This window comes from Acyrthosiphon pisum, chromosome X (assembly GCF_005508785.2).
Source record: "Acyrthosiphon pisum isolate AL4f chromosome X, pea_aphid_22Mar2018_4r6ur, whole genome shotgun sequence".
Classification (NCBI taxonomy): Eukaryota; Metazoa; Arthropoda; class Insecta; order Hemiptera; family Aphididae; genus Acyrthosiphon; species Acyrthosiphon pisum.
In genome coordinates this window covers 32,194,195-32,217,013 of record NC_042493.1, presented here as the reverse complement: position 1 = coordinate 32,217,013, position 22,819 = coordinate 32,194,195, and the positions used below count along the sequence as shown (strand labels likewise).

At 26.3% G+C, this 22,819-nt stretch overlaps 1 protein-coding gene across 1 annotated transcript; it reads left to right on the top strand.

The window, feature by feature from the left end:
- Positions 1-2,252: 2,252 nt before the first annotated feature.
- Positions 2,253-15,362, top strand: LOC100164337 (uncharacterized protein KIAA2013 homolog). Its single transcript, XM_001947589.5, has 12 exons — positions 2,253-2,628; positions 2,702-2,799; positions 5,158-5,632; positions 5,692-5,806; positions 5,884-6,000; positions 6,082-6,347; positions 6,419-6,506; positions 6,812-6,951; positions 7,318-7,467; positions 7,523-7,647; positions 7,710-7,886; positions 15,209-15,362. Exons 1-12 carry the CDS (start codon positions 2,468-2,470, stop codon positions 15,274-15,276), a joined length of 1,980 nt encoding a protein of 659 aa, XP_001947624.3. The 5' UTR covers positions 2,253-2,467; the 3' UTR covers positions 15,277-15,362.
- Positions 15,363-22,819: the final 7,457 nt, after the last annotated feature.

The following is a 22,819-nucleotide window of genomic DNA, read 5'->3' as shown; positions in this document are numbered from 1 at the left end:
TAAGTAAATTATTAATTAAAAAAATTATTACAATTACGAAACATGGGGTGGAAAAAGTAAGAAGCCAATTTATACTAATATATTATGGATGATCCATTTAACAATTTAGAATTTTAAATAAATAAATAAATTATAAATTATAAATTAATATCTTCTGGAAAATGTAATTTACCTTAAGCCCAAGGTCATTGGCGCAACTAGGAGGTGTGCTTTGGGTCGTTAGCACCCCCTAAAAAATCTTTAGAGATTAGGTGTTAGGTCCTATTTAGTCACAAAAAACATGGAACTTAAACACTCCTTAGTTCAAATGTCTAGTTGGGCCAATTCCCAAGGTTTGAAGATTTTTTTGTCAGAACTTCTAATAATGGTTTCTGTAAAAAAATGCAAATAATTTCAAACTCAGCGTTAAAAAGTCTTTAAAAAATGTTGAAATTCGTGAGGGGCATGGTAAAGTGCATTTGTCCCATATTTTAATAGCTATTTTTGAAATAATTGAAAATTATTTGCTAATATTATTAAATATTAGCATAATTCATATTAATTAAATTGTAAATTTTAATGATACCTATAGGCTATAACTTATAAATACTTTAGTACTTAGTACCTACATTGCATTTACAAGTGGCTAATGCCTAATACAATATTAGTTATATTGTATATATTATTTTATAGTTATTACTTATTGTCAGGGGTGTACTTATTGGATACAGATATTTGTATTTCGTATTTGGATACGGATACGTGGATATACCGTATACCCGTCGGCAGATTTTCGATTTTCGGCGTATACCCTATGTAAAATCTCATTTTATGGGTATAGGTACGCTCCTAAAATAACCCGAAAACCAAATAAAAGTTAAAACTTATTTATTAAATATTAGTTCATAGGAAAAAATTGTTATGATGTTTTAATGAATTATTTACCTGTAGAGAAGTATTGAAGATATGCGTTGTGTTTAATGTATTTAAAGCTCAATTTAGTAAACGCGGAAAACGTGTTTCTTGCAGCGGTGTTATATGTTGGTAAGTGGTAACCACTAACACTATGTATTTATCAGGCATGGGCCAGTTGGATGGCTATTATTTTTGGTTTATTTATTATTAATTAATTTATTTCTAAATTATTGTTACTGCAATAATGGGTATGTTCCATAAAATGTAAACGTAGGTATTAAGCAATTTAAACTTTCAATAAACTACAAGTGTGTAAAATGTATAACCCGTAAGGTGTATTGGTCACTGCCCATTGGAATGGGTCAGTTTTAATTTTTAAATTCAAAGAATTTGACTTATTAGTTTTTAAATATATTTGGTCCACCTCTGAATCAATGGAACCCAGAAGTATATGTTAAGTCATGGCTGATGATACTAGAACAAAGATATTGAACACCGGTACACCCAATATTGAATACTAAACATCTTTGTCGAAAATTCTCTAATAGATTGTATATTATTAATATTAATATTCTTAATTTAATATAAAATTCTTTTATTTCTTTTTAGTTTTTTATTGTTATTTTATGTTTTTGACATTCAAGTTGATTTTGTTTTATTTTTTATTGTTATATAAAATAATGTTAAAAGCTATGTACCTATACTAATTGAATTGCAATAACGTTATTTATAAATAACGTTAATAACGATAATATAATTTGAACGTAATATAATTAGAAGTTCTAAACGTAGTAGGAATTAATCGATTAATGAATGTTTTAGGTTACATACATATTTTATTAGTGCGTATACCCATTACCCATAAATATATTTACCAATACGCACCACTGCTTATTGTTATAATATCATGCCTACCAGCCACCAGGTACCTAATTAATTCCGTTTAAAAAAACATAAATAAGTTTCAATAAATATTTTTTTAAATTACATAAATATTAAATTATATTATAATATAATATTTTATTCTTATTAAATAATTTACCTATAGGTACATAAGTACATTAAACACGATATTGTAGGTAGCACAACTTTATCGGCAATATAATAATACTTGGTATTTGTTACTCGGGATGGCAGAAGTCATCAAATCGCATACTACATATTATGATATTATGTACGGGAGTTATATTCACAGACATAAGTATTAAACACGAAAATAATTTAATATTAATATAAGGTATATAGGTAGGTAATATAGTACTTACACCTACTCTCTTCCGCACGCTCAAATCTTTTTACGAAGCACTGCACAAGTGATACGAAAAAATTATTATCTTATCAGTTACTCGTTGAGATAACAGTATCATTAAACGCCGGAATTTATGGACTGAGTGATGAGAGTGTCTACGACTTTTATTATATTTGTGTTTCGTGAAATTTTGATGGACGCCTAAAATGTTTCTATCAATAAATAGGTAGTAAAAACAATGTGAAACCATAATTGGCATTATAGGTATCTAGTTACGCACTTACACAGGTATTTGTCTGTACATTTTTTTGTTTACGGTGTGTGATGCGAGCATGTATCTGTAATATTGTATCTAAATGCACCTACAGTCTGGTTAATTACTGTTGTTGTTGTTGTTGCTATTTCACACACAATACACATTGCAACAACATGAGTCCTAGAGATTTCCTGTACCGGTTGAGAAGGAGTTTAGAAAAAATTAAAATGTAAGCACTAGTTTATTTGAGCTAATGTGTGTCTGTCAATAAATTAACAACTGTGCTTTGTACCTAATTACAGATCGAAGAAAATTGCTATTGTGGTCACTTTTATAGTCACTTTAATATTTTATCTAAGTCCTTATTGGAGATCATCCAACAATCGAAGTCTAGAGTATGGTAAGTTTTTAATCATATCTAGGTAATCATACATTTTGTGTACAATGAGCATATTAATAAAATGTTTTAGTAAAATATACCAATTGAATAAGTATTCTTGGTAGATGCCCATAAATATTATAAACATTTCCTAAAATTTAAAAACTATAATTTATATGAATATATTAATTGATTAAATTATTATATTCAAGAATATACCTAAGACATTTCTTTAATTTTTATTCATTTTATTAAAACAAATTAATATTTCATTCAATTACAAAGAAATAAAATTTGTAACAAAAAGTTATTCCCTTTTCATAAAATGAGTAATATTTGGAAAAAATAGGAATGCACGAGTTTTATTTAAATTTATATGTATTTTATGAATCATATATTACTTCTACCTTAGTTAAATCTATATAGGTAGGTACAAGTAATTAAATGTACTTATTTACAATATTATTATATTATTTTCAATAACATGCTTTAAACGTATATTGAGTATCAATGATTAAAATACTTATTGTATATAATTTATTGAAGATGTTATAAAAGTGCAGTAATTTTGACCATATTATGACTAACACCGGGTTATGTAATATAAACAATACCTTAAAATTATTATTCAATTGTTACTTTTTAGATAAACTAATGTAATGTATATCTTTTAGGTGAATTGCAGAAAAAAAGCCCATGGAAAAAATTCAAGAAATATAAATATAAATGTGAACACATGTATATTCTACTCTTAATTAGTAATTACCATGTACCTATAACAAAATATAATAATATATTCAAATGAAAATAATAACTAATTGTTAATTGTATAAAATATAGATTGTAAATCAAATAAAAATATAAATATGAACACAATATGTACAAAAACATCAGTTTTGGGTATAAACATTCTACATATACTACTATAACAGATAATAATCATAAAGAATAATAACTAGTAATATAAGATAATTGTTAAATGTTAATTATATAAGAGGCCAATATAGGTAATTTTTTATACGGATACTCTTATGTAAAAGAAATAAAAGAAAATCTTAAAATTTCAAATATAAATAATTGTATATACCTAAGACTGATGTTTTTTGACTCATAATGTATAACACAATTAATCATGAGTCATAAATCTATATTTTATACAATTAACAATTAATTATTATTTTCATTATAGTATATTATTAGATTTTGTTCTCGATTTTGTTATAGGTACAAGGTACATTGTAATTTCTAAAGACTGGATTTATATTCTCTTAAAATACCTAAAATATGATGCTAATATTCTCTAAAAATAACCTTCAAATGTTCTCATTATATTCTCTTAAAAATATGCTTTAATATACATTTTAAAATTTTTTTTTCAACATTATTTTAATAGTAAGGTATTAATTAGGTATTAAAAGTTGCGTATTCTATTGCACTTTAGTAAGAATTGGAAATAATAAAAAAAAATTTCTGGGTATCGTAATATTAAAATTAAAAATAAATACAAATTTTTTCTTACAATTTACGAAATATTCCAAAATATGCTAAATGGATTAAATATTCTCAAATATGCAAAAAAAACTTTTTTTCTACACATTCAGATTTGAACAAATCGTTCACATTTATTTACTCTCATAAGACTGTATGAATCCAGTAACAATATGTAAAAACATATAAATTCGGTCTTTAGTAATTACTAATTAGGAGTAAAGTATATATGTCTTCACATTTATATTAATATTTCTAGGCTTTTTTCCCATGGTGTGTTCATTTTTTTGGGCATTTTTCCACCTATGATCTTAGGTAGATGATAGGTAATATTAATACTAAACTACCCTGGGGTTGAAAAAGTTTTAAATACTTATTTAAATATTAAATGATGGGGTAAAAAGGTTTTACATCCATGAATACTCACTTCTTGCAGATAGTTTGAGTTATATTATTTACCAGTAAAAATTTGTTTAATCCGTGGATATAAAACCGTTTTAAAACCATTATATATAATTTCTAATTAATAATTATACACTAGAATACATTCTATACAAAGTGGTACCTATACACAATCAATATTTAACAAATTTTAAAATTTCCGAGTGAATGCACCTTACTATTTCTGCAGTACGTAAACCTAACAAATATTAAATTAATTCATATTTTAAATATAAAAATATGTCCAAAGTTTTTAGTCTAATCATAATAAAATTGTGACATGTTCGAGGTGTATGGATATAACAATTTGAAATTAAAAAAAAAACCATGAAAATTGTTATAAGCGGATTACTTTATTAACAATATTAATATTATTAATAAATTGATACATCAAATATTATTTCCAATCAAATACTCTAAAAATAAATGTATATTTTTTTTTATTTATAGATGAATTATTTATGAAAAATGGTCTATTTGAGAAGCTATCTTTTCATAAACAAGCTTATGATATGTTTGATGCAAACATAAAGCACGAGCCACTGGATGCTAATGAAAAACCATACAAAGAATTTATAGGAAATGGTTATTTCGGAATAACACTTGATTATGATTCTCCAATCTATATAAAAGGCAACAGAGCATTGTCAATACCTATTTATTGGTATCCAGTAATCAAAGTAGATATTGAAGCGCCATCACAATTGGCTACAGTTGTCAATTATAAAAATGGTATAGCGTACCGATACGAATGTTTTTCCAACAGACTCCAAAGTAGTATTAAATACTTTGCATTCCGAGCCTTACCAACAATTTTTGTTCAGGATATAGAACTAACAAATCCTACAGATTATGTACTATACGCTAAACTTAATCAACACTCTCACAAACATGGTTGGTCAATGTATAGCACACGCCCCATAAAGTAAGTTAGTTGATAAACTAATATTTAAATAAATAAATTGTTTTATCATATTACTCTAGATTAGCTGACCAGACTGAAAGTTATATAGTTGAATCTGGTATTAGTACATCAACATCTGAAAACCCAATTTATGGTGTTTCGATAACATACTCTCAGTTTCCAATAAATGTTAAGGTAAATTAAAAAGTATTTATGCAAGATAAATAACTACCTAAATAATTGTGAAATGCTTATTATGGTTATCTTCATAGGTTGCACCACATAGTATATTTAAATTACGTATTATTATTTCAATTGAATATTTGGCTTTGAAAAATTCCTTAGAGTTTACTGGAGTTAGGTCAACTTTAGAAAAAAAATCAATTGAAGTAAGTTTGATTATTCTTTTTATTATTGTTATTTTTAATACTTGTGTAATTTTGTTTTATATCTATTTTCATAATTTTCAGTCAATATTGAAAATCTTACACTATGAAAACATTGAGAAAACACACATTGATATTTGGGAGAAGCTATGGAGTACTGGATTCTCAATAAGCATGTCCAAAGCCAGTGACGTTTTAAATGGCGATTTAATCAATGCAACTGTGTATAGTGTTCTATCCAGTGTTCGAGCACCTTCTTATGAAATTACATCTTCTCCTGCTATTCTTGCTAAAGTTGCAAGTAGTCTTTCATATGTTGAAGGTTGTTATGGTGCAAACCACGACACTTTGTATGTCTATTTTGTATTTTGTAAAATAAATAAAATAAAATGTTATGCGTTAATTGTTGTTATTATTTTAGGCAAGCTGTAGGTTTATGGTCAAATCTTTCTTCAATTGAAAAAATCAACAATGCTGTGTCATTATGGATTCTTACTTTAGAAAAACAAGTAAATGTCGATAAATTTTTTTTTTTATCTTAATCCCAGCAACTATGGCCATTAGCTATATTGGTTTTGTACGTTTTAATGTCAGTAGGGGGGAACACGCGTGTGTTGTGTTTGGCAGAATTTTTGATTGGGCACCCGTAGGTATCTGCCATGCCCGAGTGGGGGATGGCGGCACTTGTTTTTCGGACACCGTGACTTTCCAGGTCGATAAATTTATCCTCATAAATAACAACTATATAAAACGCTTTCTACTATTTATTATAGATGATCATTGTGTAATTTTTTAATTATAACCTCTGTTTCAGGGATGCCATAATCTTGTTAATGCGGGAGCTTCTGGAATAGCTCAAGCAATGGTTTTAAGCTTTGGAAATTTCCGATTTAACAACCAACATTTGCAATTTAATATGCATCCAAAATTTTTACACAGAGATTTTCATTTCCGGTAATAAAAAAAATATGCAATATGCATATTTAAAACAATAATTTATGTTATTGCAAAATGTTGCTCAATCAGTATGTAAAACATTGATAAATTATTATTTAAACTATTAGTGATGGACATTACTAAATATTTTTTATTTTTACTTATTATTTGATCACATTATTCACATGGTTTATATTATTGTAGTAAATACTTAATTTAACCTATAAGGTACTTTATTTTAAATTATCCAAATTTAAAGTTTCATTCCTATTACCTCGAAAATGTACACTTTGATTGCAACAGCTATAACATTGAATTTGGTATATTGATTTAATATGTTACTATTTTTAATGAATATGTTAAATATATTTTTTACATGATTAGGCGTATCAACTATGGAAATATGACTCATATAAATGTGACAGTTTCAGTCCAAGAAAATAACAAAGCCATTATATCTGTAGCTATAGACCGCAGTGATAAGAATTATTATGCTTGTGATGGTGGATGCTTAGATGAACCTGTTTTGTTAGGGTAATCGTTGTTCTAAGAAAAATTACATCAAATATCTAAACAAAATTTTTTACAGACCAGAATATAAAACGTTTCCAGTTAAGCTAACAGATCCTGTAACTGGAATATTATATTTGACCTATGATAAAAAACACATGGAAGACTTAAAACATGCGATTCATGTTAAAGAAGTTTCAGAGGGTATTAATTTTGTTTCTTATTTTGCTATTCAATTAGTATTATTAATAATAATAATTTTCTAGCTCCTGCTCATGAACACCATGTATTAGCACTTCATAAACATGGACATCGTCTTGGAGGATTGCCAACATTTTTCTGGGTAGCTATTGGTTGTTTGATTGTCATATTTCACCTTTTCCTATTCAAACTAATTTACCATGAATACTTCAACTGGCAAGATAAATCAAGAATAAAATATGGTAAACTAGCATATAAATAAACATTAATAATTATATCAATTAAAAATTAAAATAAGTCATAACTCTATTTCACAAATATTGTTATTTTAAATGTTATCTATAAATCATTATAAATGTTCTTGATTTGTTAGGTATCATTGATTTGATTTAAAACTTATAAGATCTCATGTTTAAACGCCCAATTTTCAATGATATCTCATTTTATTATTATTTACAATGTATTTGTCTTACCCAGACTAAATGTTTATAAATATAATACAATCCCAATTATAAATACAACCAGGACTAACATATTATTAAAAAAATTAATTTGCAAAAAATATTAGATCATTAAAATATTGCACATATAAATCACCATGTGGATTAATATCGCATTGTGAAATTTAAATAGAAATATTTGATAAGTTAACTAATTAACAGGGTTCGGCAAAATAGTTCATCATTTATTCAAAATATTAAAAGCAAAATGTACTTAAAATAACTTTTTTTTTTAAATGTATGTTTGAAATAAATAAATATAATATACCTTTATGGCTATATATACAAATATTCAATGTTAACTATTGGTAATAATTTATAATTACTAATAAAATATAGCCTATACATTTATGTGTAAATACTCTATAAACAATAAAACAAAAAAATAACTGTAGAGACCAGAATTATACGCACTTATATGCAAAAAGATGTTAGATATGATGCAAATATACACGATAAAATTCACAAAATATGCAGTATAGGGATTAAAAAATGTGCATTGAATTAATATAAACATCAACTTCATTAACGACACAAGTAAACCATGTCCAACCAAAGTTCCAACATATACCACTGTAGTAGCTACCTAATTATTTCCTTTGTATTTTAATAGATATAAGAAATATTATTTTCGATTATCAAATGTTTGTCTGTGATAATTTCATATTAATTCTTATCTCTATAGTAAAGAAGAAAGAGAAAAGAAAAAATAGTATATTTATGTAATAAGAGTGTTAATATCACAGATATATAAAAATACTAGATAGCCGATTTCGGTATTATCATTGTCGCCTATAAAATGGCTACCATCGTTATCTAAGAGGTGAATATTTATGTTGTATTGTATTGATAAGTAACAATGTTACATGTTGTTGTATGTATATATTTAATAATGATATATACAAAGTAGTGTCTTATGGCCTACTGTATCAGTTTAATTTGTAAACAGTCACCTCTTAGATAGCGATTGGCAGCCATTTTGTTGGAGACAATATTTTATACGTATGGACTATAGCAGTCAGCTATCTAGTATTTTTATATATCTGTGGTTACTATAAAGTCTGAAAATTGTATGCTCTAATGACAAAATATGCCTTAACCCTTAAAAAATAAAATTAGGTTGAAATCGGTTATGAAATTGATTTTATTACATTCCATTTGAATATGCAAACGTTTATAATACTGGTCTCTAGTCATAAATGATAAGAGTTTTTCAAAAATTCCATCTTATATCAGATGCTGTTTGGAATTGGAAATAAGCTAAGGGGAAAAATTGACGTATTGTCCTTCAGTCATTTGTAAAACAAACGTCATTTGTACTGCTACTCTATATCATTAATTATTATGATAAGTAAAAAAGAAAAAAAACATAATGTACACAAAATATAAAACATGAACCGTAAAATTATGTCTAAATGCATACTTATTTTGCCCAGCCTTGTCTATTTATATAATATTAATATTTTAGACACCGATTTAGTTTTTAATAATCAAATAACTACTACGATTTATTTCGATTTTTTTACATATTTTTTCTATGGTTTTAATTAATAACTTGAATCCATGTTTTCCATGTTAATTTTATTTTAAACTTTCTTGGTGAAATTGTATTATTACAGAATTAAGGCCCAGACAGCATTTTGTAATTATAATATTATAATATTATTATAATAACGTTATACTAATATTATTCATTATTATAATGTTATAATAATATTATTAAAACTATCTGGGGGGTTAATAACATGGTTTAAAAATATATAATAAAACCACCAATTCCACAGTTCAAAATGATTTCTGAATTAATTAGAATGCAAATAATTAAATAAATAATTAATATTTAAAAAACATAGTATTTTATCTGAGTATGAACTAAACATAAAATGTAATGTTAAATTGTAAAATTGTAAAAATGTAAAATTTAATATTAAATAAAATATATAATGAAAGCTTACTATAAAATAACAATCCCAAAGATGATTTAAGTTAATTGTGATAATATATTATTTATTAATACCATGCTTATTTATAAAAAAAAATGTTTGTCCATTACCCATTTATTTACTGTCATAATTTATGACTCATAAACATTTTCTAGTAGTTTTAATTATATTACTTGTGTAACACTAATAAATAAATACATTTTGCAATTCGTGCAAATATTTTATTGTATTATAAAAAACTTATAACTATTTATAATGATATAAAGTCTTATATATAGTTAAAAGCATAATTCATTTTATTAAGTTTTTTCTTTTTTTATGTTTAAATCAATATTATTATATTATTTATTAATTTATTGTATTGTATGATGATATAAACTATGTATGATTACTAGAATATAATCATATATTCAACAACATAATGCTACAAATTTGAATAAATTGTAAAAATATAACATAATTAAGTTACCCTAAACATTGTTTAGTAAACATCATTCCACTATTGTATGTACACAATATATACTCGAATTAAAATATAGTATTATTATTATATAGTATTATGTGTAAGGTGTAACATAAAATATATAATATTATTAGTTATTACCACATCTGTATAGACTAATTTGTTATTTTGAGCATGCATCGTTAAGTTAATATTGTTTTTAAAATATACAATTTGTTTTAGATTATAATCTAATTAATGTCTCTTTTTAATTTACCTCTTCTTGAAGTAGGTGACTGTAATAGATGTGTTAATTTCAAATGCAATGATAAATCATCGCATATGAAAAACGATTCTGAATAGAGACACACTCGATGACAATGTACACTCAAAATCCTACTATACAACAGAGTTACAATAGACTTCTGTTTTTTATTTGATATTATTCAACAGTTCCTTACTTATTTTACTGACAATGACTTAATTGAGTTTTTAAGATTTTTAATTATAGAAACACTGTTGTATACTTAAATTAAGTGTACATAGTGCTCAATGTGGTTATTTCCAAATAGATTTCTTAAAACGCAGGTTAACTGTACATAACTTGTAGAAGGATTTCATAAAATCGGAATTTATAAAATTTGTTTGTCACAAACTTCTATCATTTTATTTGTGTCATGTGGTATATGTGGTAACTATTAAAATGTTGTCTATTTCTGTTATGGTGTGTCAGTGGTAGATTAATACCAAATGAGGGAATATGAGAGGATATAGATATTAATAAATAATAATATAAGAAGAGAAAATTAAGATAAGAGTAAAATTTAATACTACCATTGAATATATTTTAGTATAATATATACTCAATGATACTACCTACCTATTGAAATAAAATGTTAATATAATATATTTTATTTTACCAATGACCTGATAACAATATGTAGAGAAAATTATGAAATGAGACTAGCTTGGCACACATATTAGTAGACAATTATAATTGTGTCATACACACGTATGGAATAGCATATTTTTGTTCACTAGTTTCAATAAGGTGTGGTATATTAGAGTGAATTTACCTATTATCAAACTTTTAAGTAACAACATTATCTGTGTTCTCTTGTAGGTTTTTTACGATATTTTAATTTTTAAGTGAGTTATGAATAGGTAAAACCTTAATATTTGAAAATGCTCATAATTCACTTAAAAATTAAAATATCGTAAAAAACCAAAAAGAGAACACATATAATATTGTTAACTAAAAGTTTGATAACAGGTCGATTCACTCTAATATCAAAGTTAACAGCACACTATTGAAACTGGCAAACAAAAATTTTCTTTACGAAGACAAACACGTAATACAGCAAATTGTATGCTTAGCAGATCATGTTAATTAAAAAAAAAAAAAATGAATTGACCTCTTATAAAATTTAAAGGTGAAATTATTATCCAGTGAACCACATAGATTTTTTTTTATTTTAATTTTAAAGCAAGTTATGAGTATTTTAAAATGTACAAACAATTCACAATTTTAAAATACTCTTAACTTGCTTGATAATTATTATAAAAAAAAATAACCTATGAGCTTCACTAAATAATATTCTTACTTATACATTTTATAAGAGATCAATTCACTATAATTTTTAAACCAAAAGAGCTAAACATGATCTGTCGAGCACATAATTTTCTATATTATGCATTTGTAAGACAGTCAAAATGTATGCGGTGTAGCACTCTCTTAAGTAATCAAAATAGTTATATAGCTATATAAAAGATGACACATGTGTCTAGAATATATTATGTAAATGTAATATATTATTTTATATTATGTACCTAGGTATTTATGGAGATATATTAAAAATATAACAAAATACAGTTGAACTTCCACATAACGGTCACCGAAAGGACTGTAAATAATGACCGCTATTTAAAGGTGCCCGTCCTACAGAGGTAGGACAATACTATGATAAGATTCGACGGGACCAAAAAAATTGACCGTTACATAGAGATGACCGTTAACGGAAGTTTTACTGTATAAATATTATAATAGTGTTTCACCCCATTACACTTGTGCGGTTATCAATTTTAATGCTTTTACATTTATATAATTTTATTGCGAAATAAATTTTTTAAATCACAATTTTGAATAGAAACCATTAAGTGGTAAAAAATACACATCTTAAGCTAGCTGATTCAGAATATAGAAGGACTCAGAATATATGCATTGGTATTTAATTTGTTATCAATGATACCACATACACTCAATTTAGTTAAACAAGTATACACTTGTGTGCTAATATATTATAAATTCAAAAAGCTCATAAGCTGAATGAAAGCACCCCACTATATTAACCATATCAATTCAAATTTATTTTATAATAAATTGTCCTATGAAATTTATCCCTATTTATAACCAACTGTTAAATATTTTAAAACTCACCATACCATAGTTATCCCAAATGAGCCCTTAGCAAATGAGGTGGCTAAAAATTAAAAAGAGTATAATAAATTAAATTTGTATTAATTTGTTTAATGTGAGGAAGGGGTTTGCATAAAACAATTTATTTTTCATTAAGTAGATAATATAGGTATAGAATATTTAAATAATTTTTACCAAAAACATTGCATACTTATATCATATTATTAAATATTATAATAATATTGAATAATTATATTATATTATTGTAGTCTTTAGTGCATAGGCTGTTAAAATGGTGTAAATTGGTTAATGGTATAAATAGTTTAATTTAGGCTAAATATTTTTAAAATTTCACTGTGCATAGGAAATAATAATAACATGAGGACAAAATGTTTAAAGCCCATACAATTAATATTTTTCACCCTACATTTACTACATTGTCACTACCAGTAGTCACTAGCCAGTGGTGCAACTAGAACAACTGACACATTAATGTCATTTGTAAGAGCGAATTTAATTTTGGTATAAGTAGCAATATTTATTCCATGATTATCATTAAAAAAAACAATTTATGATCCATAAATTATCCTATTGAAACAAATGAAATAATTTTAAATAATTTCTAAATTTTCTATTAAGCAAATCCTGACCAGAAATTTTATTTCACCTGCCTGACTCAGTTAATCGTGTTGGATGTGGTAACTATTGTAGTATGACTTCTTTAGTTTAAATTAATTTTTGTGGTTCACTCAACCAGGAAACGATGTTAGTCCATTTGAAATGTTAAACGCATATGTGCATAAAAAACGTGTAGTTGTTATCAATGGAGGGGAGGGGTGATGAGAGTATCATATCCCCCACCCCATAGGAGACCTATTACCTCCTAAAATAATAATTAATATTAAGTTGCTGATATTTTTATTTTTTATATGATAATTGATAACACGGTCAAAAGTACCTACGGACTAAGATAATAATATTAGCCAAGTCTTTTAACTATTTATCATTATTACAATTTATGAATAATTAATTAGAAATATAAGAATATACTTTTATGTAACTAATAATTTTTATGTTAATAAATGACAAGTAAAATAATATTTATCGTACCTAATTGGTGGTAAATGTTACTATAGTATTGGTATAATATTATATTTCAACTATCTACATATTGTTGAATATGGTTGGTTGGGGAGGTATGGGGAGAGGTATGGGGAAAATTCCCCATGAGGTATGCTGTGTTAAATCATTGTAAGGAACACCATTTGTTTTCAAGTCTGAGAGTACCCCTTTCTTTTAATTTTTAAATTCCCGCACTGATGACACATACTTATTACTAGCATATTATAATAAGATTAAAAAATATACCAAATAGTAAACTAGTTATATAAAATGTATGGTTTTAAAATAATGGTTATACCTACATTTAAAAGCATCCATAATAGCTTGGTTTTGGGAGACTTATATATATCTATTCTTAAAGTTTTTTCATTCATTCAACACCAGTGGTGTAGCCAGGGAAGCAGAGGGGCCATTAATATAATATTGCGATAGAAATTGTATTTACTATCATATTATTTATTAATATTTTTTTATCGTCTTTCCCTTTTAGAAATCTTGGCTCTGTTCAGCACCATATCTTCATTACCATTAAAAATTGTTACATTCATTTAATTGTAACTTGTAAGTGATCAATATACGCAACTTTGAGAAGAAGTGCTATTTTTTTATGTAGTACTTACTTTCTTCTTCTTCATTGGCATTACAACTCTTCAAGAGTTTTTGCCGCCGCCAACACCGCCTTCCACTCCTCTCGATTTTATATTTTTTCTCCCCAATTTAGTATTCCTAGTTTCTCTAAATCCTGCTTTACTCCATGTAGTGCTTACTATGTTTTGAAAATTTATTTTTTATTTAAATTTTGCCTTTATAGTTTCAGAATTATTATTTATTATAAAATAGGTAGGTATTTTTTGTCTATTTACCTAGTGGATCCAAAATGAACCTATTGATTTTAAACCAATTTTTTAATAGTGTCTTACCAAATTTATTTTTGACAAGTTTTGTCACTTGTTAACTTTATTACCTTATTAATAAAATAATTGTATTAAATTTTAATTTTAATAAAATTAATGAAATTATAACTTTATTACCTTAAGGTAGATTGTAGATATGTAAATAAACTTTATTTACCATAATATGTCCATATCATATTTTAGATTCTGATTGATAAATGTATTGCTTTTACAATGATTTATTTTAGACCATCTTCAATTAGAAAGAACTGAAAAATGGACCACTTTCGGGAAAGAAGAAGAGCAACTTTATTAAAATCTAGTCACAAAAAAAACAGCTGAATGAAAATAAAACACTTGCTGTTTATGCTAAGAATTATTCTTGTATTATTTACTGTTATATTATTCTATTAAATGTTTTCTTTAAAAAAATATATATATAATATAACCTACTTCTAATACACTCAACAAAATATAAAATAGATAGGTTACAGTCAATAATAAAAATCAGTTATTTTCAACAGATCTCAGTTAGACTATATGTCAATATCCACATTCCACCTCATTTTTTAATTTGTTCATTACATATTATAATATAGTTACGTATAGTTTTAAATAATTTGTTTTGTGATTTATTATTGTTTTTAATATTACTATTGTGTATGTATTGTATAATATAATATACTCATTGATATTACTTTAACCATATTTCCTTACACAATAAAGGTGGAAATCGAAAATGCATTACACTTGCAACTAAATAACTAAAATTAAAAAATTAAGCTAGATGTCTTCATCGTTTCCATAGTGTATACTTTGTATTAATATCTAATACAACATGTTATTATAAAATAATAATATTAATAATTACAATTTATGTTCCTATATATTTGCTATTTCTTATTCATACTTTATATTTTTATAAGTCCCAAAATTATATCTAATACTGATTTTTACTTATTTGCCAAGACCCTACCCTCATAACTTGGTCAATCTGGGCCTGCATAGATGATAAACTTATAATTTATACAACTAAATTAGTGTATAATACATACTAAGTTAATTTATAAGTTAGAATACACTACAGTCACAGTGTCATGTATACTAATGACCACTTGCTTAATTGCTTCACACACATTTATAAGTGCCGCACACACCACATATGCACTTGGAAAATTGCCTATATTGAACTCCTTAAAAAACTCCGATTGCAATCCCCTCGTATAAAATCATTTTTTTCAAATCTAAGTTGTAACCCATTGGTAACATCTCATTTTACATTCTAAATGACAGTAATGGATTAGCGACCCTGGTCTATACTATTCCTTACATACTTTTTTTTATAATTTGTATTTTGTATGTTTCATGAAATGTTTCCTAGTTATCAAAATAATATGAACTTAATACTAATATGTTAATCAATGTGAAATTTGTGATCAATAATGAAAATAGTATGGTATCGCCAATTGACATCATTTTTTGAAGGTACAATGGCAAACAATTTGGATGGAAAAAAACACTTAATATAATGTGTTGCATATTCTTGGGTGCTTGTGGCGTACGTGCAAATTGCAAATATTTTAGTAATGCTAGTATGCAGGTAATATGTATGCTAGTAATGGTATTATGCAAATATCTGGTGGTGGTTGAGTAATATCATAATTATTATATAAATATTATCATTTATCATCTATTGACTAATGTTGTTAGGCTGCTAATATATAACATTTATTTACACTTACTAAAAAATATGTTAAGTGCATGATTGTCCTTTTCGAAAAAAAGTTTTTGATTTTTAAGTAGTGATAAATCAATATTATAAAAAGGTGGACAATTGGGTACAATTCTGCTGTACAGTAGTTATCGAGCATGTTGTTGTAATATTGTTCTGTTATATTCAAATTCCATGATAAATCATTGAATACAAATAACAATTCCTGGCCTAGCATATATGCTTCAATGCTTGTGTAAACAGTTAATCAAATTTAATAATTTAAAAAAAATTTATTGAAATCGAATATAATATATTATTCTCACTTTTTTTTAGAAACATTTTTTGAAAACCTTTTATTAAAATCTATTATGTTAGTTATAAAAAGAAAAACTTTTATAAATTTCTAACTGAAAAATAATTTAAAAATTTGAAAAAAATATCATGGTTATAAATAGCTCAAAAATAGTCAAAATAGTTTGAACATTTTATCGTGTATGAAAAATGCTAATATAAATATTTGGTGAAGAGAATCTAGTTATTCGATGTTGAAATACAACAAAATATCAAAAATCGATTAATGGGAATTCGTTAATTTACCATTGCATATCAAATATCATGACAATTATAAATTCAAACGCTCATAAAAAAATAATTTTCTGTATGAAAACAAAACATTTACCTATTAATTTCTAACTTACAACTGAAAAATAATTTAAAAAATTTAAAAAAAAAATCTCGTGGCTATAAATAGCTCAAAAAGAGTCAAAATAGTTTGAAAAGTTCATCATGTATAGAAAATAACAATTTTAACATTTGGTGAAATTTTCGAGTGTACGATTATTCGTTTTTTGAAATTAATCAATAGATTAGGTTGGGTTCTATAACTCTCACACGATAATTTATATTTTATGGCCTTGTCAATGTTATAATAATTAAATTAGGTACATACCTTTATGGCTTTATTATTCAGACTTAAATTCAAACGCTTGCAATTCTTTAGCGCATTATCCTTGTTGAAAAATATTCTTTAAAATAATGTTAAGTGAATAAAATAAAAAATACACGTTATATTTTAAAATACATTCAATAAAAAAAAAAATTGTACTTAACACAGTTTTCATTTGTTTTATAATCTGTAGCTCATGGGAAATACCACAAATTGTGGTAAATATTCTTTTTTTATGATCGATTTGCAGTTTTACAAAGAGAAATAAATAATAAAAGAAGTTATTTTGTTTTCAACCGAATCAGTTATTCACTGTATTTTAAAAGTCGGTTTATTCAATAATCATATAGGTCACGCACAATTAACATAGTCAGTGTAGTAAATGCGAACTTTATTTTAAATATAATATTTAAAAGTGTTTAATGTTAAGATATAGGTAATTACTTAACTTAAAGGAATTTGCTCGAACTGCATAAATAAAAAATATTCAATAAGATGTTTTCATTTAATACCTACCAACGATTTATTTATGAATTATATTTAAAATATTTTATTTAATCCTTATAGAACAACAAAATATGTAGATATTATTTTTTTTTAATATCCATATGGTAGTACTAAAATTATTAGTTAAATATACTTTGGAAACTCGTTAGCTGCAGTAGTGTAGTCTCTATTTATGGATATGAATATACCCACCCTCTAGATTAGGTGTATGTATCAATATCATTAGTTAGATGATGGGTGGCTAAAATGTGATCGTATTAGAGTCAACGAATAGTGACTACGTCTATACGGTTACCGTCGGTGGTGTGGAACTTTATGTACCTATAAGTCGAGCTATAAGTATTGCGAATGCAATAGGCAGTACCTAACTAGGTGGTTGGTAGTGTAGTACCACAGTGGATGGTGGTAACTTATCACGGCTACACTATAGCTGGTACTGAGGTCGTAAGATGTACAAGCTATAGGTATTTGGATACAACTATATAAGTAGGTATATATATACTTGAATTTTTTTTTTTATTGTCCTTAATTAACATTGGCGACAATGGCAATTAGTTATAATTTACAATTACACATTTTTTTTTTTTTAATTTTATGAATTTATTGTATAGTTTATTAGTTTTGTTTAAGAATTTAAGAATTTGTGTAATGTTGTCTGCATCTGGTCCGAGTGCTGCGTCTTAGGTGTTGGGTATGTTGAAATTTGTATGTCCATCTGTGTATTGGGAGCATTCGGTGATTAAGTGGTTGACGAAGAGTTCAGTTCCACAAGAAACTTGAAATTTTGTCCCTCATATTTTAGTGAGAATTATCGGACTGTTTCAAAATTGCAATTATAAATAAAATATTTTTTTTTATTGTTATGTCAAAGCATTTTAAGATGTGTTCAACAATAATTATTACTCCAACTTCCGAGCAACATAATCAGCCAATCAGGTAAGTATATAGACATAATTTTTAGGAGTATTAATAATACTATTTACGGTTTTTTTTTTTGTTTTAAAATACATAAGAAATTATTGGATTTAAAAAAATAGTGGTGGTACTAATATCAAATTTCATTTTTACGCAATATCATTTGAAACCGACATCGGCGGCACAACCTACCATTCGCCGTACTCGAATATAAGAATTCTTATAATAAGGAGGGGGAGTCCGTCTTCTATTTAAACAAATATTTTAGCGTACTGCGTAGGTAACCTCTTCGTAACCTCTTCTATAGTTAATTATCCTTATCAATAAGACATTTAAATCTTCACTTTTGCCTGTTACTTTTAACTTTTTTCGATTTCAGAACTGCGTATACGCTAGGATATAAGCTACTTAATGCTTATACGCATACAATTAGATTAATTGATTATTATTTATAAGTATATTGATTATTAGATATTATATTATGGTAGGTAGGTCTCATAATATTCTCGCCATAAATTCGACGATTTTAGACTATGCAGGCACCACTGCTGCAGTAGCAGACACGACTGGGGATCGAATTCCGTGGTCGCCGATTGTACCTATTAGGAGGTTGCAGTATAGGTAATCTGGTATCATAGAATATATTATATATAAAATAATTAATAAGTACAGGTACGTCTGTATGGGTGCCGGGTATTGGCCAATCACCAGCCGGTTAGGTATATGGTTTTAGAACTGTTTCACGAGACAATTTGTACTTAACCGTGTCGTCGTCAACGCAATAATAATTATGTATCTCGAATCTACCTAGTACCTTCCTACCTATATTATTTGGACTCAGACCTGCGGATGCAGGCGTTAACAGTGATTTTTAATGACGATGACGTGTTGTTGTGTCTGGAGCACCAGTTTAGGCAGTGGTGACCATACTTAGAAATTTCAAAACCGGACAATAGTATATATTATTATATTATGTTCACCCTCGTTCCCGACCCATACGGCCATACAACTAACTGAAACTCAAGCAGAAACAATATAGAAAATAGCTACGATAGTTAGAGTCAAGCCGTCAAGGTACTAAGAATAATATGTCAGACTATATTATAGCGGCCATTATCGATCACATGAGGTCAAAAATATTTTTCATTGACGATATTTCATCAATTTTTTTTTTTATCATATAGTATTAAAATTTATAGTTTATCATTAAATAACTATATACTCTTGCAATCCTAAATGTTTATCGGATAACATGAAATAATATTATATTAATGTTTGAATTATTGTTTTTATCGAATAAATAACAATGATACTTATATAGGCACATAATATAATATTTTATACTTATATATAGGTACTTATATATAACAATTTTAAATTTGATTACAAATTATGATCATATAAATGTAACAAAATATAATATAACTTGCATATAAGTATGTATTTATATTTTATATTTTCCTATATTAATTATCTCTTAAATCTTTAGGAAAGCCAATGTAAAATAAACAATTTGTAGTTTTTATAAAATAAAAACGAACACGATAACTTGCAAGTTTGCAAATTTTGAATTTTTTGCTTTAAAATGTCTACTTAGATATTGTGTATTTTTAATTTTTTTACAGTTGGGGACCTCTGAATAGATCTTCCCCGGGCATCTGAATGTCTGAGTCCCGCCCTGTTTACATATTATATTGTCATATTGAAGTTAGATTTTAATGTTTTAATTATATATTATAAAAATAAAATATAAACTGAAAAAACGTATTATTGCATACAAATTGAAAATGTCTTGATCAAAAATAGTCTGAATATTAAAAAAAAATTGTATAGTGTTGGTAAGAAAAGTCCTGCATATAAATTTGGTGAAAATTGCATATATATCTATGGTTAGTTAAACCCAAAAAAACCAAAATCGATTTTGTGGAAAGCTAATTTTGCGTAAAAATTCCTGTTTTTCCTTAATTTTTATTTTTTTCCTCGACGTCTTTAAAAACTTATGCGAATTTTTACTTCTCAAAAATATCAACTAGATTCACTTTCCCAAAAGATACTAAAGTTGAAAATTGAAACATTATCTCGACTACTTATCGAAAATCGTGTATGACACAAATAAAATAAAAAACACACAGATCATTTGTAAAATCAATACATTCATCGGTCCGCTCGGAATCTATTACACAGCCGACTAACGAATCATTAAATTATATTAATATCATTATAATGGCTGTAATACATTTATAACAATATAATTACAAGTAGGAACCTATAATATTATTGGGCTATATTATATTCGTAAAATTATATCCGATGATAACGGTCGATTATGCAAATGGTCGAAAACATTACGTATGTTTGACTAACGTACGTTCATTATGTTATTTTTACGGTTTCAAAACAAAGTTGGAAGTTAGAATTATTACGTCAGTTATAGCGAAAACGCTTACTAATATTTTGACCTTAGACCTAACCTCGTATTTAATAATAAAATCAGTAACCACCGTCAGAAAAGTCGATGGCCTGTATGACTATAGCTACTATTGGTTTATTTATTTACCTTTAATAGTGTATATAATTATATTGGCATTATACTTTTAAGAGATTGTGTACATCACGTATTCACGTCATAATATTATCACTTAGGTATTAGTATTTGTTTTTTAATTATTCTGAACCTGAATTCAGATCGATTGTCAAGAAGCGTGTCTATTACCCACGTTTTCGATTTGTGGGTCAAAAACTCAAAACCCCACTGGAGATAGAAAGTAGAAATTGGATTTCCGGTAATTACCTATCTAAAAATCTACTAATTAAATTTTCGTTTAAGTTATTAATTTTGTTTTCAATTGCAATCGATTTCATTTGCATGTTATAAGTATTTTGGGTTTTTATAATTTAATACAACGTTAAAAAAATAAACGTATATTAACTCTTTACTTAACCAAGTTAACCAAAAATTAATTTAAATTTTATCTTTTTCTCATTGATGCATACCTATTAAGTACTATACCTAAGTTTAATAATTTATATGTTTTTTTTTAATAGTATACAGACCTATCAGTAAATGGAACTTTCTCTGATTTTTTTTAGGTTCTTTGCAGCCTTTTGTTTGAGTATTTTATTTCACGGCTTACATTTTAGCAATAATAACGTGTCATATTCCTGAATTCTTTAGATACTCGATATACCTACTTCTATAGGTATGAGACAACCATTTAAGTGTAGATAAGTTGTCAAATATCATTATGGAACTGGATGCTGATCTCCAGTATTGGAAAGTTTCGATGGTGTAATAAAGAGAAAAAGCAACGATTTTATAAGATTTACATTATAATATGCCAACGTCATGTTATCATAATATTATTAATATGAACTATGAAGGTAGGTAATACTTCGTATTATAAACTAAAATAATTGATTGCTTTGTTTTCCCGGATAATTGTCTATGATGGCCTGTTATACAATTGACATAATCATATTAAGCGCATTTCAGGTCTTTGTTGTGGAGATATCACGATTTGAGATACGAATTACGTACTTATCTTAGATGGCGTGACTCGAACGGTAGTGGAAGCTGTAAGTCAAGCGTAAAGGTAAATATGGAAACACGTTTTCTATACGGATACCTACCACATTATTCGATGGTCTTATAATAATATATGTATAACCTACCTATACTACCTATACAGTTATATCTACCTACGTTCTTCATCGTTCGTGTATAAACAACTCGATAGTATTATTATATATTATAGTCGATGGTTCGAATGATTATTA

Coding starts and splice junctions, on each gene's coding strand:
- LOC100164337 (XM_001947589.5), top strand. CDS start 2,468: ATGCGAGCATGTATCTGTAATATTGTATCTAAATGCACCTACAGTCTG. Junction 2,800..5,157: donor CAATCGAAGTCTAGAGTATG/GTAAGTTTTTAA, acceptor TTTTATTTATAG/ATGAATTATTTATGAAAAAT. Junction 6,001..6,081: donor TAGAAAAAAAATCAATTGAA/GTAAGTTTGATT, acceptor CATAATTTTCAG/TCAATATTGAAAATCTTACA.